The following is a 27226-nucleotide window of genomic DNA, read 5'->3' on the forward strand; positions in this document are numbered from 1 at the left end:
GCTGTCCATGACCTCTTGCAGCTGCTTGGGCGTGTGTGTTTCTGCCTTTATGCCCATTTATTAAAGATGTGTGCCTGCTTGTATACTGCAGACTTTGCATTCGTGTTAGGAGTGGGGGGGTGTTAGCTCATTTGCATGTTTGTAGATTGGTTTATATGTGTCCTTGTTTGTTTTTAATAACACATTTTGAGCTAAGCAGATGTCCTCTGTTTTGGTCTGCAACACAGATGGACCTGATATAAAATGGCAACGTTCTGATCCTATACGCCGCAGGAGAACAGACTGCAGGGATCAGGATTCAAATTAAATATGTTGACACCGACACTGCGTCTTGTCTGCTCTCCGTGCGCGACACAGTTCTCTGCCAACATCATTTCAGGTTCATTATAAGGCTCCATTAAGATATGCAGTGAGATGTTTTTGAGAACTACTGCCTGCACAGCTAGTTAAGAGAGCGATTATTAGACAGGTTACGGGCAAGAAGCGCTGAATCTGCCGCTTGCTGAAACAAGATTTCACCCAAATGAAACAATGTCTGTAATTATTATTCTATTCCAGTGCTTTCCCACTCACAAGTGTGTGTTTAAAAAAAAAAACAAACAAACGCCGATGCCTGCCCACATACACAGTATATGAAGAAATGTGAGAAAATACCATTTTTACCAATATATTTCCATGGTCTTTCCTTGGCTTTGAGGCGAATTTTAAAGATCATACATTCTCTGAAAACACCATCAATGTTCCTTATCAGTTCTTTATCATAACTTTAAAAAAGCTTTTTTAAAATATGCATTAGCTTTTTTTTAAATAATGAATTGAACTGTTTGGGAGGGTGGGTGCAAAAAGAGAAAGGCATGTCAAATATTCTTTTAAGCACTAGGGAGGGACCTTTTTGATTTTGGCTTTAGGAGAGGAGCTTAACATGGCTGTATTTTGTATTATTTTACTGCCGATTTTTTGTGATTAAAAAAAAACACCATTATCACAGACAGAAACTGAAAAAAAAGAAAGACATTATCTCTGGATTTTCACATTTCCTACAGTCCTTGATCACATCATGTGTTATTATACAGGTTTAGGGAAAAAAATCCATGATATTTCCAGAACTTTATGGGTATATTTAGTTTTCCAGGCCTGGAAATTCCTATATGCAAATTCCATGGCTTTTGCTGTTTTTTAATGACCGTACAAACCCTAAAATAAAGAGGTGGGTATTTAAAGATGGGGAGCACAATCAGTACCAGTTCTACTTCAGGTTTCTTGCCACACCGAGCTGTCCAGTAATAGATTACTCTAATATAAGGATAAAAGCCCAAAAAGATACTGAACCACAGCTTCTGTATGGGACCAACAGCTTACACTAAAATGCTAAAAAAGAAGAGTTTTCAATCTCTTCACAACCTTTTACTTTCTCGAAAAATGTAATGAGAGCAAAATTTAAACAATTTTATTGGCAGAAAATATATACAAACGGTAATATGTAAAAACGTGTAAAAACAAACACCATATAAAATTGTCTCTTTTCATCATCCATGTGAGAAAAAAAAAAAGAAAGTTAGTTAGACACCTGGTCAAGGACCAAATTGGATACGCGATTCTGATATGAATGTGCAGCTTTGAGTGCACGGCAGGAAAAAAGAAAACACCACTGGTTCCTTCTAAGAGGTCCGGCTACCTACAGCTACCACCTCCATCGCACATCAATCACTCTCTCTACATCTCCATTTACACTTATTCCAGCCTCTCCTCCCTACAGGTCCCTCTTTGTTCTGCAGAGGAAGGGGGGAAATAGGAGGAGAAGCGGCGCAGATGAAAGGAAAAAAAATTGCTGCCTTCTCGCGCAAGGGGGAGGAGTGGTGGAGGAGGAGGGAGCACTGTGTGATGGAGGGGGAAAGAGGAGAGGAGCAGAGCCTTCCATCAGGGGGAGAAAGCAGGAAGGGGACTGCTGATTTCTCTGGAGGAGGAGACGGCGACTAACAGGACAAACTGTTTTGTGCCTCCTGACAGAGGACGTGTTTGGTGTGTTGTCACCTGTAGCTGCTAACAGAAGCCCGACGGTCCTGTCATGTGACTCCAAGTGCAGGTTTAGTTTGTTGCACACATATTTCAAGCTGCTCACGCACAGACATGCCTCATGTGGAAGTTGACCACGTACTCTGCGTTGGTGCGCTGGACAGAGATGGCAAAGGGTTCGAAGGGGTGGAACGTGAAGGCAACCAGACGTCGCACAGCGTGATTAACGGGCCGTCCCAGCAGGCCCGCCTGGATCTTAAACTTCAGCAGACCAGAGTCTCGCGCATAAAACCTGGCAGGTGGAGGGAGACATAGAGAGAAAGTAGCACCATTAAATTCTGTATTTAGTTCAGACCTTTGGTTTCTGCTCCAGGATGATGGAGATCCACGTTGCTGTATCTCCTTCCAGAGGAGGGAAGAAAATACGACAGGGAAAACAGGGAAGAATGCAATGAGCAGCTCGAGAAGAAATTACTCAGAAATGACCAAGAAATTAGTAAAAAGTACAAGAGAATTACCTCAAAATTTACACAAAAGAAAGAAAAAAGGTAAAAAAAAACTAAAATTAAACAGGTAAACCACTGTACTGTATAGTGAGTCACATGAAGTTAATTACACTGAAGAAGAGACTTGATGATCACTTAAATTGGGTGGGGACAAAAGCTGATATGCAGTATGAGTTATTGATTAGGGACAATTTTTCCCAAACAATTATTTTAACTTAAAACATTACTTTTTTGATGACATTTATGCAAGGAGAATTTGGCAGAACAAATATATTTAAAATAATAATAATAATAGTGAAAGAGATTACCGGTTACTTTTTGATTTTTCAATGAAATGACAGGTAAAAAAAATCAGAAAATCCCATTTCAAATGTCTTTGCATTTTTAAGACTTGTATTTAAGGCATTTTAATACCAATTAACTCCTTATTTTTAGATGAATTGATTCAGTTCTTTATAAGACTTTTTTAAGGACCTGCGGGAACCCTTCCACTAAAATCTAATCAGCTCATTGTTGAGTCCAGGTGGATGTTTGTGCCAAATTTGAAGAAATTCCCTTCAGGCATTCTTGAGGTATCACATTCGTAAATTGTGCCTGCCAGACAACCGTGGCCTCGGAGGTATAAAAATCACAATATACGGACTTGCTTACAGTATGACAATATAATGTAATATTTTGAATCCTAACCCCTGTATCATGATAAATACACAGCCCGAATTATAACGTGATTCCTTGACGTCATTTAGTAAAATGCTCATTCACCCTGACTGAGTTCGTACCTGATAGGGTGATCTCCGCAGGTCTTGGGCCTCTCCATCACTGACACCCACTTGTCATCATAACTGAAGAGGGAGAGGTCGAGGTAAGGACTGCTGCTGTAGGACTGGGCGCTGATGGGCAGCTGACCCAGCAGCCGGCGCACTGCCTCTGTGTGCCCGCCGTATTTGGCGTTCACTATGGTGTCCTTGAATCTGTCACAGAGTCAAACGAGGACATCAGCACGATAACGTTAACAGCAACAGGAATCGTCATTAGCATTAGTTTCTTTGGGCGCTGTGGCCTTGATGTAAAACTTGACAGCTTCCCACAAAAGTACTTTTATGATCCTGAAGTGTTAGTCCTCTTACTTTGGTTTAAAGTTCAGAAAGGAGCGAACAGACAGTTTTCCACTGCGACTGTTTTTCTCTGGAGAGAAACGTGTTTATTCTCAGAATCTTTCAAACATACCTGACTAAATTATAGTCTCAGTACGTGCTACCACCACTCAGCAGTGACTTAATGGTGTCACTCTTTATCCTCCATCCATAATTTTAGTCTCTCCTCTCCGCTTGTTTTGTGCTCCATGCGCAATACTTAGTTTGTGACCACCTGAAACCCTGTGAACTGGGTTTATGCTCGCCAGTTGTAAGTCGTCCAAATCTGGTTTGCTGAATGCGCTCCCCAGCTTTCAATTTCTCCTCTCCTTCTCCCCAACATCAATTTTCACCACTCTAAAATCCAATTCTAAGCCCTTTGCCTCGCTCAAGCTATCGTTTTTTTCTACCCCTCCCTCAACGCCCCCTCTGTCCGGTCTTCCCGCTTCACCTTCCACAGAGGATTTTGTCACCTACGCTGGCAAGTCGAACCGCCAAATTCAATCACAGCTCCTCCAGCCGGTCTTAATGTCCCTACTCTATATCAAGATTAAGTCCTAAAACTCCTTCCTCCTCCTCCTCCTCCGGGCGATCACTGCTGATCCGCTTCTCCTCCTAACCACCTTTCTTCAAAATCCTCCCTGACATTTGGCTGCACATCATCAGTTTTTTTTTTCCTTCTTTCATCCCGGAAAGACCTCTGGACCCCGCTAGCAAAATTATGGTCAAACTCAAATACATTCAATTTTGTCAGAAAAAAAGGCAGTTTGAATTGAATAATTGAATTTCCTGCAGCACACATGACATTTCTCTCCTCGGTACCTTCTCTGGACCTGCCGCGCGTAGTTGTTGGACGAAGCGGAGCAGGGAAACTGGACAGCCTGGCTGTGCAGCGTGGCGTTTCTGAACAGGTCGCAGAAGTTCTCAAACAGCTCCAGCAACTGGTCGGACGTGTTCTCAAAGACGGCCAGCACCTCTGTGGACACCATGTTGTACACGACGAAGAATGACGGCTGTGGGAGAAAGGGAGGGGGTGACCATTTGGAGACTAAAAGTTTGCTGACATTTTTTCCTTGTACTGTAGGTATGTGTTTTCAAACCATGACACAATTAACGGAGGTTTTCAGGAGTGAAAGGACAGTCAGGAATGGTGAGATTTTTTTTTTAACGAGGCATTTCAGGCTTTGGCTTCTGCATGTTTATAATGAATATGAGATCGTTTCTATATTTGTTGTGAGACTAAATATATGGTGAACAAGGGGGTCAGAGTGCCGAGATTTCATGTAAACAAAACATACATTAATTAGATCTACGGGACAGAGCAGAATCTGTAAGAGAAAAGTGTCCTTGGAGACCGGAGAGAGGAATCCCTGTTATGCAGCACAACCAACAAAAGAGAGTGTAGGTGTGTGTGTGTGTGTGTGTGAGAGTGTGTGTGTGTGTGTGTGTGTGTGTGTGTGTGTGTGTGTGTGTGTGTGTGTACCTGCGAGGGGTCGGTGACTCTGAGTGTGACCACGTCTTCGCTGGTGTATTTAATGAAGAGGTGATGTTCATCCAACAGCTGCATCTTCCACATCCTCAACCTCCTCAGCTGATCAAAAAACTGGAAGAATCTGACGACAAAACCAAGAGCCGGGTGAACTGAACACATCGCTAAATGAGCATCTGACAGCAGCACAAGATGGAAATGGTACTTTATCAACTGAAGAGCCAGTTTTGCAGTTGCCAATTTATTCATCTTTACAGCCAAATTGTAAATACGCTTATGTCTTTGAAAACTGATTATTTTTTGGATTTGGACTGTTAGTCAGCCACACTCACTGAATCACTACTCACAATTGTTTTTTCTGTCTTACAGAGAAGCAATAAACTGGAAAAAAAAGACAGAATCTATGAAATTAGTCATCAGTTACAGCCCTAAAATGACACTAAATAAAATACTGTGTTGACAAATGACAGGTCAAACTATTCACCCGTAATGTCACTTACCACGTGAATTCATTTGAAACATCAAACTGGTGTCACTTTCAAGTGTTTGATGATCTTAAACTACACTGAAAATACTGTCTCAAGAGACCTAAGTATTGCAGATTAAAGTGTCTCAATGAAATTACAGTCGAGCTCTTTTACTTCAGTCATAAACACATTGTGCGCTGTATTTATTTTGCTTTGTTTATGGTGTACAGCTGGCACATATAGGACATTTCCTCTGCGGGAACTTTCTCAGGGGACTTGGGAGCAGTTTTTTCAGACTGCCCCCCCCACAGATTGTGATTTAGGGAGTCACTGCTGATTTTCAGCAGCTTTTTAGGCACCAAACATGGATTTTATGTTTCGATCGGCTGTTATGTTTCCAGTGGCTTTCAAGGCATACATTTTTTTTACTGAGACATCACTGCGTTTTCTGCAGGGACTGTGCCCCCCCAACCAGGTATTTTAAAGTATCTGCTACATAATACCGTGCAAACATAACACATCCATGGTTTGCACAAATGTATAATGTCCTAATTTTTTCTGGTGACTGAGTTGTGAATGCAGCATTTGCAGAGCTGACCGCTGATTGGTCAAACACTGACACCGCAGCAGCTACAGTTTCTCTACCGCTTCATTCACAAAACAAGGAAGTACTCTAGTATCAATATTAGTATGAGGGGTCTGGCATCTCTTCATGTTTATTCACATAAAAGACAAATTAAGGCTTTGTTGTTGGATTTCCGACAAATATGAAAAAAGGGAGAAAAAAAGAGAGAAAGAGGAGCGGAGAGAGTGAGGACGAGACCGAGAGGAAGCTGTGGTAAGCTGGGAAATAATGAAATGAGGGAGTGGGGATAAGATGGCAAAGGCAATGAAATTCATTAGTGATAGTTTCATGGCAGTTAAGTTCTAAAGCAGAAATAAGAACCATCAAGCACTCTGCAGATTGTCTGTTTTGGAGAGTTTTAAGTCTTCTGCTTTCCTGCTTTTCATTTACTCATTACATCCAACTCAAGCATCTGTCATGCAACAGCAGAGACAAACAACAACCCAGTGACTCTGTGTTCTTGTTTCCTTCTGTATATAAAAATAGCCACAAAAAATGTGGCTATTTTTATATCCTTGATTGGACTCAACTGACTGACCTTTACTGTTCTTCAGTTATGACAGAAACAAAAAACAGGAAAGCACAACACAGACTTTTAAGCCGTGTTTCCATGAAAACTCTCAATATAGTACCAGAAGTACCCCCTATGAAGAGGTTCCTAAACCCTGGATCTGTTTAGCATTTCCGCCGCAGACAGTACTCTTTTATGTGGGCGGGTTGTTGTCACTCGCTGCTCCGTCCAGCAGCACTCCCTGTATTTTCTTGTTCACCGGTAATAAGATTGAAGTCTTCACACTGTTTATTGTTCACAGAACAGGGCTGCATGCCGACATTTTCAGAACAAAAAAGAGCAGGCTGGAGTGAGCGTCTCTCTTTGGGATTTGCGCATTGACTCCTTGTCAGCCAAGAGCAGGGGTTTATTCTGCCCGAGCACACCGATCTAAGATCCAACAGTCCGACAAGTTTTTTTCTTCGAGTGAGGAGATTCCAGCTTAAAAATTTCCAGCAATCGACTCAGTGAATTAAATGATTTTTTTCTCGGTATACAGCAGCTGCCAGAGGCTGAAAACAACCTTTTATTTTATAGTTATAGTTTCCTAATGTACAAAAAACTCCTCACAGCAGGAACAGTGGTTAAACCAGTCACAGCTCAGCTCTGAGTGTTGATTCTCTACTGACCAATGAACACACTGCAATGTTTCTAGCTCAACCTTTTAGTACCGGATCAGTGTGCTAGGAACCCCATGCAGAGGGGTGACCCAAAAATGGGAACCGTTCAGAAGGAAGTAAAGGTGCCATCCACAGCTTTTCACAATGGAAATGCAAAAAATGTGTACTGAACAGAATCCAACCGACGAAAGGAGTTCTTGATTTTCTTTCCCTTCCTGGTTAAACTTTATACTTAATGAAGTGAGAAATCAATTTGAAAAATTTGAATAAACTAGCTGAAGTTAAAGGTTGCTTTGCAGTGTTGCTTTGGCTCTGCTCTCTTGTTCAGACATACACTGACAGGTCAATGCAGCTCAGATGCACATACAGACCCGTCAGAGACAAGACACTAGGACTCCTAAATTAAATCTCAATAATACAGCCATGGCCTCTCTCAAAGCGATGAGGGAAACACTGAATAAGATCATCAAGTGAAAACTGTGTGTCTCATAGCTTGGTAAGTAGCAAAAAATAGATGATTTAAGTGAATGACGTTTTATACCTCCTCTTGGCGGTGGCGCTGCCGTCCTGCTCAGCCCTCCTCCAAAGGTAGACCAGCAGCCTGTGCTTGAGGGAATTGATGGTTTTGTCCGTGTAAAGGCGAGGGAAGCCCGGCTGACTCTCAGCCTGAGCCTCAGTGTAAACTGCTGAAAGAGTCAGGAGGTCGTCCTCATAACAGAACCGCCCAATAGTCCGAACATCTAGAAATGTTCCCTCTGGAGTGACCTGGAAACGGGAGAGCAAGAAAGAGAAATGAGATAAGATTAATAAAAAAGATGATGCTTGTGAATTTTATTTTGTTTATTTAAGAAGCAGTGAATTTTCAGATTGGAGTTAAACTGAGAAATATTAGAAAAATATTCTGTACATTATTAATATTATTTTAATGAAAATATACAGTCTAGTTAATTTAATTCTGATAGGATAGGGGCTTTAACGCAAAGTTCGTTGTTGTTTTTGAAAACGCCTCAGTGGCGTTCAGACACGTGCCAGAGCTGATAAAACATGAGCTTGCAGATTTGTCTGGTTTCAGGTGAGTTAATCTGCTCACCTGAAACACATGTATGGTCTGCTGCTGGACCGACAGCACAGCCAGGATGTTTCTGTAGAGGTAGAGGCCCTGGTTGTGGGACAGGATGATCTTGTCACACTTAAAGGACCTGGTGTCACACAACCTGCCGGTGTGGAGGTCGATAATGTGGAGGGAGTAGTCCTCTAGAGGAGACCGAGGGTTGGGAGTCACCGATTCGTTGTTCCGATACACCTGGAGGGAGATTAAATGTGGATGAAAGGGGCAGTTTGGGCAAAACTACATAAGTAAATATGTATTAGTTGGTCGTTTTTATTATCTCTGATTTTTACATTTGTAGTAAGTGTGATGGTGTTGTTACCTCAAAGAAATAAGGCGGCGGCTCCTCTGGGACGTACACAGCCGACCCAACAATGACGTATCTGCAGTCGTCTGTGAAAAGGCTGCACTCCCGGTTGAGGTGTTCTCCATTTGAGGCCACATTAGTGACGTGGAGCAAGGAGAAGAAGCGCTCAAACAGGCGGCCTCGGATGTTGAGGGAACGCTGGTCGTTGGCCGTTAGAAGAGTCTCTCCCTCTTGGCCCCTCAGCAGGTCCTGAGCCGCCTGGCAGCCTTGATATTCATAAATCTGTAAGAGGAACATTCCTCACATCATGTCTCGGCAAACTGGGTAGTTAGATGGACCAGTCTGTTCCAGTCAGTCTGTTCCAGTCAGTTTCTGTCCAACACTGACCCCAGTCCCGCCCACGGCAGCAGCTTTAGACTCGAGCCTGATTAAAAAACTATATTTGTACTGTGAAAATAGGCCTATAGTATGCATTTATAGTATGCCAAAGTGCCATTTAAACAAGAGACAGTTCACAACACTTTCATAAAAAATAAATAAATGAAAATTAAGTTGGTGAGACACGGACCCGATTTAAGCCCAAGGGAAAAGCGAATATATATATATATATATATATATATATATATATATATATATTTTATTTTTTTTTCCCACACAAAAATGCATTGGGATAACCATTACATACTTAAATTGCCAACTAATTTAGCTTAATGCGCATTGTGAATGTAACAGAGCACAAAATCAATTACAAGCAATATTTCTGCGCATTTGTTATTTACACGAGCACTATGAGCAGTCAGAGGCAGGTGTAGATTTTGCCAGTACCTATGAAAAGATCAGAGCTACTAACATGTTGATGAATGCCGAAATACAACAAACGCAAAATAAATACAGTGCACACTGCAAACAATTTACATTTAAATGAGAGTCAGCATGTGGTATTTAAGGAGTTTAACTCCAATGTTATGAGGAAAATATGAGGGATATAAGATCCTGTTAGGTTTCTACCTTCTTACCTCCAGGGAAGTCTGGTCAGAGGAGAAGGCGATGAAACAGCGTCCATCTGGCGAGAACTTCCTCAGGAAGCAGGGGGGCTTCTCCACGTTGACAACAGTGAAGTTCGGGAAAAGGTTCTGGTGGAAACATCGTACTCTGTACCAGTGAGCTCCTGGTCGACCTGAACAGATCCTGCGCCTCTCAAGACGATGAACCACGTTTTGATTCTGGATCCGTCTGGGCTTCAAGGTTGGGGTGTCCTCATCCATCGCTGTGATCGCAGATCTTAAACCCTCCTCAGAAGGTCGTTAGACAGACGGCCAGAACGGTGAAACGACTACATCACAAGTGCAGTCCGGTTACTGGTGTTTTCTGTAGAGAGTGAGAGAGAAGAAAAATTAAGAGCTTAGTTTTGAACTTAAATACTTGTAGTCTGTTACAACTGTTACCATGTCACCAATGAATATATAGGATATAGAACAAATAGGATATTTCCAGGATTTTTGACATTTCTAAGATTTTAGCATGTTTCAAGGATTTGAGGACATTTCTAGGAATACAGACCATTTCAAGGACCTTGGGTGTTTCCAGGCTTTTAGGATGTTTCAAGGATTTTAGGAGGTCTCTGGGATTTTAGGACATTTCTCAGATTTTGCGAAATTTCTCTGATTTTAGGACATAAGGGGCTTAGCTATAAGACCTCTGTCAGCAGGTGCAGGGAATCCTTCACAAGGACTTTTTTCCCCGATAAACAAGGTCTATTTTGATGCTGTTTTGTGCACTCTGGCACCAAATGTATCCTAAATGTACAGAGACAATCCCCAATGTGAGTCCCTTTATTTTTATTGTCATTTAGAAAGTGAGTGGAGGGCCAGATTTGGTCAATGGGCTGTAAATTGGGTATCATTGCAGCAGAGTCCACGACTTACAGGTTATTGGTCCCTGGTGTGAGTCAAGCTGCAAAACTACTTGATCCTACATTTCCCATAATGCAAAATAACATCATCAGGCATCATCAGGGTGATTTTTTTCACTCTTCAGACAAATCCTCCAGAGCTGCAGACGACATAATAATGCTCCACATGACCACAAAATGACCCTAATGTGTAAAGCGCGAGGAGTGTCCTTTTCATGAGCATTTTAGAAACGAAATACAAACTTAAAACGTTTCTTGCTCGGTCAGATATCTGAGTCTGGTTTGCCTCTGAGCCCACTGCAAGGCTACAACCCGGCTATAGGAAGTGTGTTGCTTCAGCGACCATAAAAAACAGCTAATACTAATAACAGGAGCCACTTATACAGTCAGCTGTTACTCACTTGATTTTAAACGCCAGTCAGCTCGCTACTGGGGATCTTTTTGGCTCCTCCAAGTTCAGCTGGTTGTTAGCAGCAGCAGTTAAGTTTGACTGACGGGCTCGATAAGTTACAGTTAGCCACCGGCCGCTAATTTCTAACGTTACCTCACGTTCGTGGGGAAATGTTCAGCTTCATTTAATTCCGCAGAGTGAAGATTTAACCGTAAACTATCACGTTTGTCCAAATATCCGTCTGTCCGAGGCGTTAATGTGTCCGAAAGCCGCTATGTTTGTTGTGAGTGAGCCGCGGAGGAAACGCAGAAGAAGAAGAGGATGAGGGCAGTGCTGGACCGACGTGGAGCTCTGAGCTGCAGCGCCACCACATCCTCCTCAGGCCAAAAGTGGAACTGCAGGCTGTAAGAAATAATGTTTGAGACGCTGATGGCAGCTGAGAAGGCTCCCAAAATTACAAGCTGTATTGTGCAATTCAAGTGAAGATTAGGCCGATTTATCACGACATCCATGATGGGTTAAGTACTCAACTTGCTTTGCTTCAGGGGCCACTTTTGCAAATGATAGGAGACCAGGGGCTGGTTGCAGCAGCCACATACATGTTTCTAGGATTTCAGTTTGTGGCTAGGATTTTAGGAGGTTTCTAATGATCTTAGGACATTTCTATGATATAAGGATGTTTCGAGGATTTAGGAGGACATTTCTCGGATGTCGAGATATTTCAACCATTTAAGGATGTTTCTATGATTTTAGAACATTTATAGGATTTTGTGACTTTCAAGGATTTCAGGACATTTACCATTTTAGGATTTCAAGACATTTTAGGACTTTTTGAGTATTCTAGCATTTTAGGACATTCATATGAGTTCAGGACATTTACAGGATTTTTGTGACGCATCTCAGATTTTACGACATTGCTACGATTTTGGGACATTTCTACGATTTTTGGGAAGTTTCTCAGATGTTAGGAAATTTCTAGGATTTTAGGGCCTTAGGAGGTCCTAGTTTTGCAACATATTCTCATCCCCAAGACGTCACATTTTACGGCCTTGCAGTGGACTTCTGCACATACATTCAGACAGGAAGCACTGCAGGGAGGGGGCATTGACATTGGTTAAAGAAAACACTGATATGAACCTTTATTATACAGTTATTTAAAAGTCTACCATACACCCTGCCCAAATGTAACTGAATCCAATATGCCAAAAATGTATTTCTTCACAGCCTACCGTAACATGTTACTGAATACAATGGTCAGTAGGTAATTGCAGTGCGCTGCATGTAGAGGTGACCTCACAGTGGCCACACAGTAACTAAACATACCCCTGCCGATTCCACTGAAGAGCCATTTACTGATAAGTGGGTTCTGCAGGTGCAAATTTTCCAGCAAACTCTGAACACGACTATAATTGCTCCGACTAAATTGACAGAGCAAAACAACAGACCTTCGGCCGCTGTACCCACACTGTATATAACTGTCTTGTTTGTTTAGCTTATTACATTTAATTGATTTTCTTGTAACAGCATGTAGCATAAGCAAACCCAAGACGACCTGCGTTTTGCCCCCCATAATGACGAATAATTAAATTATGATTATCCTCTTTCTTATGAGGCATGGTCTTAGGGACTGAGAATAGCACTATTAAAAGAAAAAGAATAATGCTCACAGTACTTCGGTCGTGGAAGACTGCTAATGGTTTTTTGTGTAATTATCCCTGACCATAGAGTCTCGTTTGAATGTCGTAATTTTCCATAAAAGCGCATGCAGTGGGCATAAAAGGCCAGTTTGAAAAGAAAAAATGAAGAAATGAATGAAGGGAAGGATTTGAAACTATCCACTTTAAAATCTAATGGCATTTTCCTTTTTGACTACACCTGATTAAACCTGCGCTTCAAAATAAGTGTGTGTGCGCCTTCGTGTAATATTTGTGTGCATGAGTACACACATTTAAGCTGTGCCTGCATTCATGCGTCAAGCCATGCCTCAAAATTTTGTGTGCGGATTCGTGTGCACACACATAGGTGTTTGTTTGCTACAACAATAACGCATACAGGAGTAATTCTGAATCGATATTACCACGGACAATCCTGCGGTTGTTCTTCTGCTATTTTCTAAGAAACAGTAATAAAGCGCTCACTACACAGGACCCTCGCCTCAGCTTTTAGCATCAGCCCATGAAGTAGAGGATGGATGGAGTCTACATCTGCCTGTCTTTATACACCTTTTTAGCCTATTCTTCAGACCACACAGTGCTTATTAAAGATCATTTTTCATCCTTCTGTGCTTTTTACAGCCCAAAGTGGACAGTGTCTATCCCTCCCACTCTTGTTTACATCCCTTTATCCAGGTGAAACAGCACAAAAATTTTGCTCTTAACTGCATGCTTTTGGCACTATCACTCTACCCCCAAAATGGAGTTACTTGAAAACTTAAAATCGTTCCCCTTTCAGCAGTCAGGTGAAGTAAGGAGTGGCAAAGAAGTGCAAAAAGTGACTTTCTGAGACAGCGGGTCCTGTGTACAATTTTAAAACGTGTACAAAAAAAAAGAGAGAGAGAAAAGGCTCTAACATCCTGTCTTGGAACAGAACATAATGGAGCTGAACAGAGTGCAAAGTCTCCAATTGGTGTTACTTGACATCATTATAACGAACAGAAAAGCATTTGCATTAAAGGACGTGCGGATGAAAAGTATAGAGCAAATTCACTGACTTGATCAAACTTCTATATAAAAGGCATTTAGAAAAGGTTATTCAAAGCATGAGGAGCAAATCGAGACGCACTGTTTTACCGTTTCCTCCATCTTTTTTATTCCGACAGTTGTGTTTGGCATTTAACAAAAGCTTTTAACTTTTCGATCCAGCCTAATTTCAGAGCACAATAGGACATTTTAGCACTGTAACTTTCCAATCCTCCTGCAGCTGAACTTTTCGCGTCTTCAGTGCCAGTGAATGATTTCTGCCTTTTTTTTACTGAGAAATTACAGTGATCACAAATGCATTACGGCAGGCCGGTTTGCTGCAGTCATCTCAGCGCCGCAAAGCGTGAGCGGGCGAGCTGTGAGAGAGGTGAGCGGGGAGGGAGACGGGTGAGAGGAGGATGCACCTACAGGCCAGGCTGCACTTTTCTCTGCGTGCAGCATGGACAGATTAGGGGCACAAAACCAGACCCTCTTTCTCAAGGCTGCAGGTTTTTGTGCCAGCAAAAGAGGCCCTGAATGTCCTTCCTGAAGTCCCCCTATTGTTTTAAGATATTTCAGTATTTGACATATTTTTGACGTGCATTTTCTACAGGTTCTCCATCTTCCTCCCAAAGTCCAAAGATGTGCAGGTCGTGTTAATTGGTAACAGCTGGGATCTGCTCCAAACCTGAATAAGATCATTCTGAATGAACGATCCATGTAAAGAGCACAAACGAACACGCTGTGCCTGAACGTCCAAAACCAGTCCGTTCTCATTCCAAAGCTGTCAAATACCGCCACTTTTGCGGTGCTTTAGACGTAAGATCCCAAAGCAAAAGCCACCTGGACGTTTGTAAGCCGAGAAAGCAGGTGGAAAGAACCGTTTCGCTGTGTTATTACGCCAGCGGAGGGTTATACAACACCTGTTAGGTCTGCATGATACATGGACGGTGGCGTCACTTGAGAACTTGGCAGGTAACGACCTATAAGGAGCGCAAAGAATTTGGAAAAATTTGGAAATTTCCCCACTGTGGGACTAATAAAGGATTATCTCTCTTAAAGGTCCCTATAGGATTTTCACGCGGGAGTCAGGTGTTTGCTTTTAGTCTAATTTTTTTTTCTAAACCTAAACATGTGCTTTTTTGCATAAACCGAACCATCCATGTCAGTAGGCGCATTTGTTCACGTCCCGGCGCTGGTTATCATGTACATTTGTTACCTAAACATAACCACACGCAGCGTAATCCCACCATGTGTTTGTGTAGACATCACGGTAGCACTATCCTGGAAGGTCAACGCAGTAGGATGCCTAGAGCGTAATTTGTAGACGCAGAAATCCACTCCAAAGCAACAATATGTGACGACTTGGGATGTGAACGTCTTAAAAACTGATGCAGGAGGGGACTTCTAACGCCACACTATGACGTTCAGGCCACTGACTGGGTGTCAGTATTGGGCAAGTTAGAAGTGAGAATTTGTTGGTTTTGTAATTTGGTCCCACTTTTGGTGAGAGAGAGAGCAAGTCAAACCAAACTGAATCAAATCAAAATGAAAAACCTGCATTGTCACATCACACTTTACATGCATGTAGGCGTGAGTGAAAGATAATTGGATCCCCAGTCCTTCAACAGCGCAGCATTACTATAAAATGAAAAAACACATTAATGTTAAAATTCGTGCACCACAATAGACATTATATCAGTCGTGCTTACAGTACATAGAAAGTTGAATACACACACTGTCCCTTTGAATAAGAATCAATTAAATGAATTACAGGCTGATGATTCGTCCCAGAATCCTCCTGTGAGCCCTCAGCCAAAGGTTTAGGCGTGTTTATGAAAACATATTTAAGTGCATTTGATAACAGACATATTAACCGACATCCAACCACAAATCTGAGCCTGCAGCATTTTAAATGTATGTGTTTCCTGCCCAGACCTTTGATACCACTCAGAATATATTTACCCTCAGACAGGGTGTGAAGAGGGGCAGGCAGGAGGCCAAGCGTGACAAGAGCACAGTGTGATAAGAGACGACTGCTGTTATTTTAAAAATTTTATGGAAATTTGTTTTTCCTTCAGTGGGCCTGCCCACACGAATCACATCTCATTTGGACAACCACAAGAAAGGTTCATAGGTTAACTCCACACACTGTGCTGTTTGTCTCCGTACACATCAAGCATTTAAAAAAAACATATCAAGCTGTAAGAGTTAACTCCTTGATTAAAAAAACAGGGACAAGTGCGTCATTCTCAGAAAGGCTTAATTAATTTTCACATAGGCAAACTTGCAATCAGTCATATATATTTTCTCCAGGCTCCTTTTATTTATTTTAGCTGAAAATAACTCCTCAGCCTCGGGAAGCCGTATTCCGGTTCTTGTGTGTAATTGGTGACAAGGGAACCCTCCTGCTAAATGTTCCACATTTTCAATTTCAATTTTCTTCAAGAGAGGCATAATTTTAGATGTGAGTAACGAGGAGGAAAGAAAGGATAGTGAAAAAAACAAGAGGGAAGGTTGTTGTGTGTGTGTTTTTGCGTGTGTACACATACTTATGCCATGTAAAATATTTCAGTTATACAATCCTTTCCCCTGATCATTGCAAACAACAGAAAATTGCCATTTCACAATTGCAGTTATTTATGATTCAAACACTCATCCCAGTTTTTTGCTCTGATTTATTTCTTGACTTCCTCTTGTATGTCTCATTTGCTTTAACACTTTAACAAAGGGATACTCAACCTGTTTTGCTTGGGGGCCACTTGATTTTTGAGGAAATTTCAAGGATTTCAGGACATTTCCCGGGTTTTAGCACATTTCTAGTACTTTAAGACATTTTGTGGGATGTTAGGACGTGTCTAGGATTTTAGAACGTTTCTAGGATTTAGCACATTACGAGGATTTTAGGTAATTTCTACTTTATAGGACATTTCAAAGGATTTTAGAAATCTAGGATTTTAGGAGATTTCTAGGATTTTAGGTCATTCCTCATATTATATGAAATTTCGTGGACATTAGAGCATTCTCAGATTTTAGGATATTTCTAATATTTTCAGAAATTTCTAGGATTTAAGACATTTCTAAGATTTTAGGACATTTCTAAGATTTAAGGAAGTTTCTAGGACTTAAGGACATTAGGGGCCTTGTTAAGACCCCCGTCAGGTGGTGGGGTGGATCCTCCACCGGCACTTTTTTTTTATAAACAAGCTCTGATTTGATGCTTATGTTAAAAAAGAAAGTACATAAATAATTATTGGTGTGAATCACGTCATCTTTACTGTGAATTACAAAATGGTTGGGGAACCACTCTGCACCCTATCAAGGGACCAGATTTGGCCTGCAGGCCGAAAATTGAGTATCACTGCTTTAACAGTGGAGTGGAGTGCAGTGTCTGTAGTGTTTATGAGTGCATTCATGTGTGTATGGTTCTGAGTGTGTGTGTGTGTGTGTGTGTGTGTGTGTGTGTGTGTGTGTGTGTGTGTGTGTGTGTGTGTGTGTGTGTGTGTGTGTGTGTGCGCACGCGTGTTATTGGGTGCAAAACAGAGAACAAGCATCAGACATTAGCCGGAACAGGACATGGACAATTCTTGACACAGGGTCAAACTTTCTCCTCACTCAAGTTGCCAGCACAAGATGAGAAGTCAGGGACGCAATTATTTTGCCATTTCCCCCCAAAGAAAAAGAGAGCATGCTCAAAGGAAGAGCTTAAAAAGAGGTCACCTGAACTTGCCTCGCTACCCTCTCACGTTCCCAATTCAGTCAGAGGAAAATGGCCTAGGTGGGGGATTGAGCGGCTGTACACATTACAGCCAAGTCTCAACAGCTCGAGGTGAAGCAGGCCTGTAATTTCTGCCATTTGAGAGTGTGAGCTGAAAAGCAGAGTGATGGCCACTTTTCTGTTATTATTTCTTTGGCAGAGTGCCGGCTGAAGGAAACAACCGTGCTTTAAGAACATGTCCATCAGCTGCTGGCAGTATTTGGAGATGGTATTTGTAAAAGTAACTCTGCCATGTTGTATCATTAATGTTACACATGTTACAGTATATAATATCTCACCCTGCATCCGTCCACCTTCCCCCGTGCATTACATGGCAGGAGCTTCATGCAGCTCGCTGCTTAAAGGCGTCACAGCAGAACTTAATGTTGGACCCTTTTGACTCGAGTGGATATCAGTTTGATTTCTTTACAAAAAATGGAAAGGAGAGAAATTAGTGAAAAGTTTCAAGAAAATTACCTTTTAAAAGGATTTTTAAAAAAAGAAGAAAAACAAAAATGAACAAGGAAATGCCCTGGGGAAAAGTGCAATAATAATAACGAATAAATAATAATAAAATAATATTGTTTTCTGCACCTTTTCCCCTTGACAACTAACAGCAGCAGGGTGGTAATGAACATGTGTCTCACTGGATTTTTAAAATAGTTTTTCAATAGTTAACTAGCTTCAAGGGAATATATATATATATATATATATATATATATATATATATATATATATATATATAATATAGAATATCACCAGAGTCATCATGTGATTGGATATCAAGTGGCCTCCTTACAGATTTTTGTTTTGTATTGTGCATTAAGCTGTTTATATGTATGGCGTAATATAAAAGTCTCTCACTTTATTACCTTCTTATTCCTTTTCCCCACACAAAACAACAAGTGAAACTTTTCAGCCTCCAATTCTTATTAAAAGATATTTGTGAAATTACTCTCACATCAGCAGGATGCTCCTTTAAAGATGACTTGCCAGGTTTCAGGCGTTATCATCCATGCTTATGAATAAAGAAATACAATATAAGTTTATGTTTGTGCTGAGAGGAAAGCCTCTGCTGCTCATTATCATAATGGCGCTCGCTGTAGAGGCATAAAATTGTTTACAGACAGAGAAGACAAAATATGAAAGGGAGGTGTGATTGTACAAGAGTTTGTTCAATAAAGACCATAAGTGACAGACGACATAAATTGACTAAATCGTTAGAATAAAAATGTAAATCCAGTATTTAGACTTTTTAGTTGTGAGTTTTAGACCTCCTGCTGAGCTGCAGCTGCATGTCGTCTCCTCCTTTGTCTCCATCATCTCTCTTTCCCTCTATCTCTCTCGTCTGTTGTCGGACCTGCCTCCGTGTTAGCAAGTAAATGAGTTCTTAGTGAGTATTAACTAAGATCAGCGGTGGTTATCTGATCGGAGCAGGTCACATGGAACAAAGACCTCTCCTTTCCTCCAGCCACCTGCACTGCCCACTACAAATGAGCTTGGAAGTGTGTGTGTGTGTGTGTGTGTGTGTGTGTGTGTGTGTGTGTGTGTGTGTGTGTGTGTGTAACTACATTTGTGCATGTGACCGAATGCTCATGTAAGTATGTTTATCCATGCATCTATGCACAACTGTGTGTGTATGTGTGCGTCTCTAGGGCCGAGGGGTCGACAGATGCTCCTTCTCAGTGAACACAATGAATTACTTATAGGCCGTTAAGCCAAACACGGCCGCGCTGGCCGCTGGTTTACCCAACACTGATAGGGCCATCTGCCGAGGTGACTCTGCCTTCCTCGCTGCTCTTTACAGACACGTAACCAGACGCTTATCTGTCAGGGTGGGGCCCCACTGCAGATTCAAAACATCAGGACTTCTACAATTGTCCATGTGGATTTATACATGTGTGTCTGTGTCTGCGGGCGACTACCTGCATGCTTGTAAGAGAACAGTGAGTGGGGTTATTGCGTGGGCTGAGGCATGAATTAGAGCTAAGTTTAGGTCTGGCTAAGGAGTAAGGTTAAACAAGGCTGACTCAAAACACAATTTGGCTTGCATTGTTTGTCTGCATGTTTGACCGTTCTCAGATTATCCACTTTAGGAGAGAAAAAAAGGAGGAACTCCCACCCACACATACCCAGAGACAACGGAGAATAAAATGAAGACAAGCTACATTTAAGAGGTTAGTGCAGGGACACTCAACTTGCTTTGCCTAGGGGCCACTTTTGCAAAGTGACAGGCCAGGAGCCGGCTGCAGCAGTATCTGGGATTTTAGGACAATTTTCAAATTTCAGAATGTTTCTAGAGTTAAAAGACATTTCTAAGATATTACGATATTTCTCAGATTTTAGGACATTTAGGATTTTTGGATGTATCTAAGATTTCCGGACATTCGGGGCTTAGCTAGGACCCTGGTTGGGAGGTGCGGGGGATCCTCCATTGGCACTTTTTCTCATAAACAAGCTCTAGTTTGATTCTCTTTTATGCACTATGGCACCTTATGCATACCAAAAGTTCAAGAACAATTCCCAGTGTGAATCACTTTATGTTTGCTGTGACTTAGAAAATTGTTGGGGCCGTAAGTTGAGAATCACTGGGTTAAGGTATGATATGTATCAAAATCATAAAAAGAAACATTGTTTCTGGGCAACAATGGTCAGGCTTCAGTACCAACACGTTTGACTGCAATACCAGGAGGGTATCTACGTACGTGACTGTTGGATAAACTCGTCCCCCACCTTTTTTTTTGTAATGGTAAAGGTGAAAACATTTATTGGTTAAAAACATTAAAAAGTATGTCAGCTAAGAGCGCCCAGCCTAGCAAAGGAGTTCAAGTACCCCGGGTCATGAGTCAGAGTACAACAGACAGATGGCCGTATTGGTGCAGTGTCAGCAGTCTGCAGATGTTCGATCAGTCTCCGCTATGGTCATGAGCTTCGGGTAGTGACCAAAAGATTAATATCACAGATAAAAGCAGCCAAAATTAGTTTCCTCCATAGAGTAGCTCGGCTTATCCTTATGCTGTGTTCACACAGGCTACATTCAAATGGTAGGTAAAAGTTGCCCAAATCCTTTTTTTGTTTTTGCTCATGTAACACAGATCCTTTTTTTCATAACAGTGTGAACGGCACAAATCCCATGAAATTTGATCTTTTCAATTCCAGACATCAATATGATATGATTTATTACATCAAGGTCTGCAGTTTTCAACGATGCATAGATGGTTTTTTTTTTGTTTTTTTTAAAAAAAGGGATTTTTACAGGGGTTATTTCTGAGCATTTCCAAATGTTTTCTCAACGTTAGGGCCAAGACGTGAAGTATTTTGCTGAAATTAACCTGCCAAACAGCTGCTCATACTGTAGGTTTTGCATATATTAATACTATAAATATTAATATAGGCCTATATTCATGACACTGATTTGGTGGTAAACTGAAGATTCTATTAGTAAGATCCTGATCTAAAACATACGTGTGTGTGTGTGTGTGTGTGTGTGTGTGTGTGTGTGTGTGTGTGTGTGTGTGTGTGTGTGTGTGATATTTGGATGGTTGCCATGCTTACAGGATTGCTCACAGAATTATAGATTTGGAAGATCTCTCTCGCTCTGTAATGATGTTTGGACCTATTTCAGTCCAAATGTACTGTAAGTGCAATCTCTGTCATATTCAACTCTATGAATATATAACAGTCTGTCAAAAATGATTTCTGTAAATATTCAACATGCCACATTTGTGCAATTGATGCATTCTTAGATGCTTCTCATGCGTTGTGATCTTACATTCAGTGTACTATTTGTGGTTTTATAGATGTGTAACTGAAGGGCTCAGTTCGTAAATGCATATGCTTTAAAGCAAAAAAAAGAACATTATGAATTTTTAATTGTTCAAAAGCACACCTACTTATATATTGTAAAATGTTCTTAAATGTTCACAGCTGCATATTGCATAGTCATAGTAAAAACCTAATTTTGGCAAGTGGGATGTTTTTGCATGATTGTGTGAATGAGGTTCTTTAAAGTCAGTTGCACATTGTGATTGGATATTTAATTTCTAATAAAACTGTGAGCTATGCTGTTTAATGCAACACAGAGGAGTGCTTCCTCACACAGCTGCAGGGTCAAACCTTTAATTTTTAATCAAAATAGAATTGGTTCCAGTACATGTGCAAGCTACTTTTTATCTGAGCACAGTCAAGTAAAAATGTTAGCAATGTGAAGCGTAAAGGTGGAGTTGACAAGGACCGCAGAAGAGCTATTACTGAAAGCTCTGCAGCGTGTCTGTATCCATCCATAAAACCACCGAATGACAGCTTTTATTATATTACACATTCTCTTCAATGCACTGCATTGTTTGTCAAAATTGAATATAACAGCAGGTCATGCAAAACATCTGAGAAAACAATCGCACTAAACTGAAACATTATCCAAATTTCCCCATGGGAGACCATTAATCTATTATTTCATTCAACAAATGTCACATCATTTTTAGATTCCTCCGCTGAGTGTGTGTTTAGATATGCAATAATCATATGTTGTTGTGGGTGTCAGACTATTACATTTAAACTTACAAGTGTTTGTTTGTTCAGTTGGCATTTGTGACTGTTTGCCTATAATACATGATGAGCGAGAGACAGACTCTGGTATATATGGGTGTTTATAATGTTTGTAATGCAATGCACAAAAAGTCTCTGTCATTTTTTCTTCACTGAGAACAATTAAAAAAGGATGCAGAGAAAAACGTTATGTGGTCACAGACCCTTGGGTTAAGATAGAGGCGGATAATGCCGCGTAAATGTGATGTCTGAATTATCAGAATGACGACTTTTTCACTGGGAAAAAATCACATAAAAATGTTGGAAAAAAACTTCATAAATGCATAAACATGGCGGGCAAAAGTCAGTGCTTGGTCAATGGTAAGAAACCTTTTTATTAATTCAAGTATTCAATATCAAATTTTGATCACATGTAAAGTGTAATATGGTGTTAATGTTATCTGCTATCCATGTAAAGTGACTTAGATCATTTATAAATGTTATTTTTTTCAGCATAAATCCCAATGACAAGTCTGGTAAAGCTATTTAAAGTTATATTTTAGTGGTTGTATGTCTAGCACAGAATAAATGTTAGCTGTTGTCGAGGTAGAGTGACCTAGTTTAGACCATGGTTAGTTAGAAATGTTATCTTTTAGCATAAAATCTGATAACAAGTCAGGTGAAGCTATGGAAACAACTATCGACCTCTTGTCTAAACGCTCTTAGCATTAAAATGCAACCCATTTTCTTTGTAGTTTTCATGTTGTTCCCACTTTACAACCTCAAAGCACATGACCACGACAAAGTGAGAAGACTGACTTTCCACCTCAGAAGCTCTGACCCGCAGACATCGCCTGAACGCAGCATAAGGTTAGGGTTATGTTGTGTTCACACTACAAGCGACACAGCAACAAGCTACAAGTCCTTTTCAATGGAAGCCGGTGACACGATGCTGCATTCAGTGCACATGGAGATGCAATGTGGTGGTGAAATGAGATGTTGAAATGCAGCTTATATATTGATCAAAAGCACAGATATTCAGTGTTTCCAACAGAATCAGAACCTATGTGTGTGTGTGTGTGTGTGTGTGTGTGTGTGTGTTATTCTGTGCCGCATCTCTAAATCCGAACGTTTTTGTGGGTGTGTGAATGCACGGCAGGATGGCATGAAACTCATCATGGGTATTTTTATTCCTCAGCTGCAGTTTCAGTTGCGGTGTGGATAATTGATCAGTTGATGTAAACACCGGACTCCCACATGAAAGTCCAAAGTTTGTTGGATCCATCCACCACCCCTGATGCCCGCCCTATGGGGACCTTTGTGTTCCTTATATCACATAAATACTGGCAGCTTATCAACCTGGCGCTGTCTGCTTCATGCTGCCGCAGCAGATGCTGTCTGGCCGTGAACAACAGCGAACCGCTCTGTCCGGTCATGTTCTCAGCTGATGACGACTGGCGGCATATGATGCGGATGCATTTTGCCATCTGGATCTTGCGCTGAAAGCACTGCAAAATTGGTAATATATGACACCTTCGGATAAGAACAGGCTGAGCTGAAAGTTAATGAATGACTGAGCAACACTTCCATGCCGGCTTGGCGATAATGTAGCTGGTTATGCTGTTTCATTGTCACTTGTGGTGTGAACAAATGTTGGTTACATCTTGTCAATTATAAGGTGAATTGCGTCTTTGTGTATGATAAATAAAGTCAATGAATAAAGTGGATTATTGCGGCATTTGGCTGTATAGTTATTCACTACAATGTTGCTGTGTTGCAGGATTCAGATAACTGTTGCATTGGTGGGTTAGTCTCGTACTGGTGGTGGGCGTGGTTTGTGGGGGCATGTTAAATAGGCTTCAAACAGACTGTGGCTGCAGCTGTATGCCTTCCTCTTTTCCTGTCCTTTATGCCTCGTGCTGTCAGCTTCACCAACCTCTTTGCTTGAGGGTACAGTATGCTGCACACTGTGAGCTGCAGAGTGGTACAGTCGACCTCGCCACCCCCACTGCTCACTGCCGTCACTACCTTTGTCGAACTACTACAGTCTTACACGAAAGGCTTCAGACTTGACCCAGATGTATGCGAACAGGAACACAAAAAAAGCAGGTTACATTCAAATTCCCCAAAAAGACTGAAAAAAATGTCTGTGTGACTGTGTGTCTATGTGTGTGTGTATGCAGACCCATTTCAAAAGCTGAACTAAAAAAGCAAACAAACACAAAACCCACAGAAAACAACAGTGAAACAAGCACTCGACACAACAATTGTATTTCCCACAATGGTTTCTGAGTCTGTGAAATTAGAAAGTACAATGATGCACGCAGAACACAATGGCCTTACAAATTACTCATTTGTGTCAGAAAGTACACCTCTTTTTCTAGTGTTGTTGCCATCACTTCGCCACAGAGACCCCCGGTGACAGATTATGCGTAGCTGTCATCCGCTGAGCAAGTGGTTTTTATGAAATGTAACATCATTTTTTAAATGTCTTTATTGGCTCTAAATACTATTTTCGTGCTCCTGTTTCCAGCTGGAGAGCAGCAAGGAGACAGTCAGGAGTGAAGGGTGTCAGCGTTGTAAACACAAACCGTACGACGTGTTTAAATTTACATGCGTGCATACCTTTTTCAAAGATCACAGTGTATGTTCTGGCTTATGGAGACTATGAGATTTAGATTAATGCAATTTGGTGAAAATGCACATGAATTTCTTGAGGTCAAATGTTTTTTTCCCCCATATTTATTACTCTGTTTATTAATTGTTAACCATTTGAAACCTGGATCGACATAAGTTTTCCTGAGCTGCATTCAGACGCCTTTCGCCAGGGTTCGTTTTGGACCCTGAGCCAACTGCTTTGAGTTCTTTCAAAAATATGGAGAAAAGGGCATTGAGAAACTTGCCAAGAAATGTAGAAAATTATGTAAAAAAATGTAACATTATAAAACTTTTTTTTTTTTTTAATAAGGAAGAATGCCCAGAAAACTAAAATTATAGTAATTATATATTTAAAATTATGTTAGTGATTAATAATTATGTTTTTGGCATTGTTGTTGTTTTTTTTTTTAAATTCAGTGAAGACGCAGCTATTTTTCAGATATTTCTTTTATTCATTTCTTAATAACATTTGGGTAATTTCTTTGCTCAGTTGCTCATTGCTTTCTTTTAATGTTTTCGGAGGAAGTCGAACCAGTTTGCTCAGGTTTCAACGAGTTAAGCTGTAGGAACTGTGATGAACATTATTGTTAGAAAACATTTTAATCTTTGAGGTTATTGTATATTTTGTAAAACTGTCAAATTATTAATATTTCTAAATTATTTTACAAAATTACAATTAATTTTTAAACACTTTTTTAGGTTATGTCTTTGGTTTTTGCTTTTTTTCAGATAATTTTCTTGTACTTTTTATTAATTTCTTGCTAATTATCGAGTTTCTTGTTGCCTCATTTCTATGTTTTGAAAGAAATAAAGCAAATTTGCTCAAGTTTAAAAGGCTTAAACCACAATGTAAAATATATATACGGTACTGCATTAGTTTGAGAGTGTACTGCTCTATCTTTGCAATCTTTGCAATTCCTTGCAAAAAAAAGAGCTTAAAACGCCAAGAGGGCTCCCTAAAAAAAACCAGATCTCATTAAACATACGCAGCATTTGATGGCAATAATCAATACGTATAGAAGATATGACAGATGTTATTTAAGATATTCATGGTTATCTCACACACACGTTGGTGACTGCATTCATACATTCATAATTGACACTCAAGCCTGTGACGCTCACACCATGATGCAGCCTTAGGTGTTAATGATACCTGGTGAAGCTGGAGGAATCATTTGTGTGCTCACTTCCCTTGTTTCTGATTATGTTTCTGGGAGAGCGGGCTGATGAGGGTGCTCAGGACAGAATGTGTCTCTGGTAGATCATTGACTGCACTGCTCCATAAAATTCTGGCATTTCACCGGCGTTTTATAGGAAAACTTGTGAATCCAGTCTTGATTTGATGCTGAAAGAAGCTTTATATTAATTATGTTAGTCCTATGAAACATTTTAAAATGTTTGCATAAACACACACAGAAAACCTGGTTGTAAGTGTCACAGAGTGCGCATGACTGTGTGTGCTTGTGTACACATATGCATGTGTGGGTTTGCTCCTCTCTTCTCGCTCCCGGTAACAATGCAAGGAGGGTGGAAGCAGGCGAAGTCACGGTCTCAAATGACGTCAAATGACGGTACAGCACATGCGCAGTCAAATCTGGGGTGCATTTGGGAACCTTCAATCTGAGAGCAGGAGCCCACTCTGGCACAAGCTGGATCGTTCGTAAACTCGGAGCGCTGTAGGAATGTATTGCTCTGTTATCCAACGGACGGCACTCTCGTATTGGCAAAAAGAGAACTTATAATAATTACGTCTATCAGTAACACATACATGAATTAAGTTTATTCAAATCAAGTTACCCTGCTTAACTGACACAACTGCTTGAAAATCAATTGAGAAAACTTCATTCATTTATGTGTTACAGATCAAAGTTATTATTTTAAGTTAGTCGACCAATTCTTTTTTTTCGGCGCATTCTCAGGGCACTCTGTCTGGGGAGAGCAGCAGAGCAATGAACGGATGAATGAGTGATTAACTACGCTGTCCGTTAATTCATGTAGAGATAAAGCGCTCTGTTTCTTCAAACAACAGCTCTCTCTCTCGTTTCAGTGTAGAGCCTCAGGTTAGATTTACGAACGCACTCCTGGTCTGCAGTTGCCGGGTGTTTGCTGGGCATGTGCTGTTCTCCAACTGTGTGACCTCATTTTAAACCAACCTTTATAAAAAAAAAAAAACAAGGTCGAGGAAAGATGTGAAAAAGAATTCATAAAGACTTAAGCAAAGAAGACTGAGGTGTTTAGAGAATCTGACGACACTTACCCTCGGCTCTGTCATTATGTGACAGTGGATGTTATTGACGTGGGTGCTGAGCTGTGGGGTGCACGCAACGTCTGTTTCTGCAAACCGTGGGTGCACCGACGGCCAGCTACTGTATGTAACACACTGACTATACATAAGTATTTAATTCAGCCCCACTTCAAAAATCTTGAACTATCCCTTTAAAGAGAAGGGTTTCAGTGCTTCCTTTATAATGTCCTTTAGCAGAGGATA

The 27226-nt window shown here is 40.8% G+C and overlaps 1 protein-coding gene across 2 annotated transcripts; it reads right to left on the reverse strand.

Annotated features, from left to right (window-relative positions):
- Positions 1 to 2115: 2115 nt before the first annotated feature.
- Positions 2116 to 11425, reverse strand: det1 (DET1 partner of COP1 E3 ubiquitin ligase). Of its 2 annotated transcripts, none has more exons than XM_042496185.1 (9): positions 11275 to 11425; positions 9835 to 10186; positions 8834 to 9100; positions 8494 to 8706; positions 7945 to 8168; positions 5136 to 5265; positions 4475 to 4665; positions 3299 to 3490; positions 2116 to 2305 (listed from the first exon to the last, which is right to left on the reverse strand). In XM_042496185.1, exons 2-9 carry the CDS (start codon positions 10081 to 10083, stop codon positions 2116 to 2118), a joined length of 1656 nt encoding a protein of 551 aa, XP_042352119.1. In that variant the 5' UTR covers positions 10084 to 10186; positions 11275 to 11425. The 2 variants fall into 2 exon arrangements, with proteins under 2 accessions (XP_042352119.1, XP_042352118.1); XM_042496184.1 differs by having other exon boundaries at positions 11132 to 11425.
- Positions 11426 to 27226: the final 15801 nt, after the last annotated feature.

Source organism: Plectropomus leopardus, chromosome 11 (genome assembly GCF_008729295.1).
Source record: "Plectropomus leopardus isolate mb chromosome 11, YSFRI_Pleo_2.0, whole genome shotgun sequence".
In the NCBI taxonomy this organism is placed as follows: domain Eukaryota; kingdom Metazoa; phylum Chordata; class Actinopteri; order Perciformes; family Serranidae; genus Plectropomus; species Plectropomus leopardus.

What these genes read in the sequence shown, in the direction of transcription:
- det1 (XM_042496185.1), bottom strand. Translation starts at nt 10,083, where the DNA reads ATGGATGAGGACACCCCAACCTTGAAGCCCAGACGGATCCAGAATCAA. An exon ending in GAGTCACCGACCCCTCGCAG is followed by an intron (nt 4,666 to 5,135) that starts GTACACACACAC and finishes TTTCTCCCACAG; the next exon opens with CCGTCATTCTTCGTCGTGTA. An exon ending in GCGCGGCAGGTCCAGAGAAG is followed by an intron (nt 3,491 to 4,474) that starts GTACCGAGGAGA and finishes ACTCTGTGACAG; the next exon opens with ATTCAAGGACACCATAGTGA.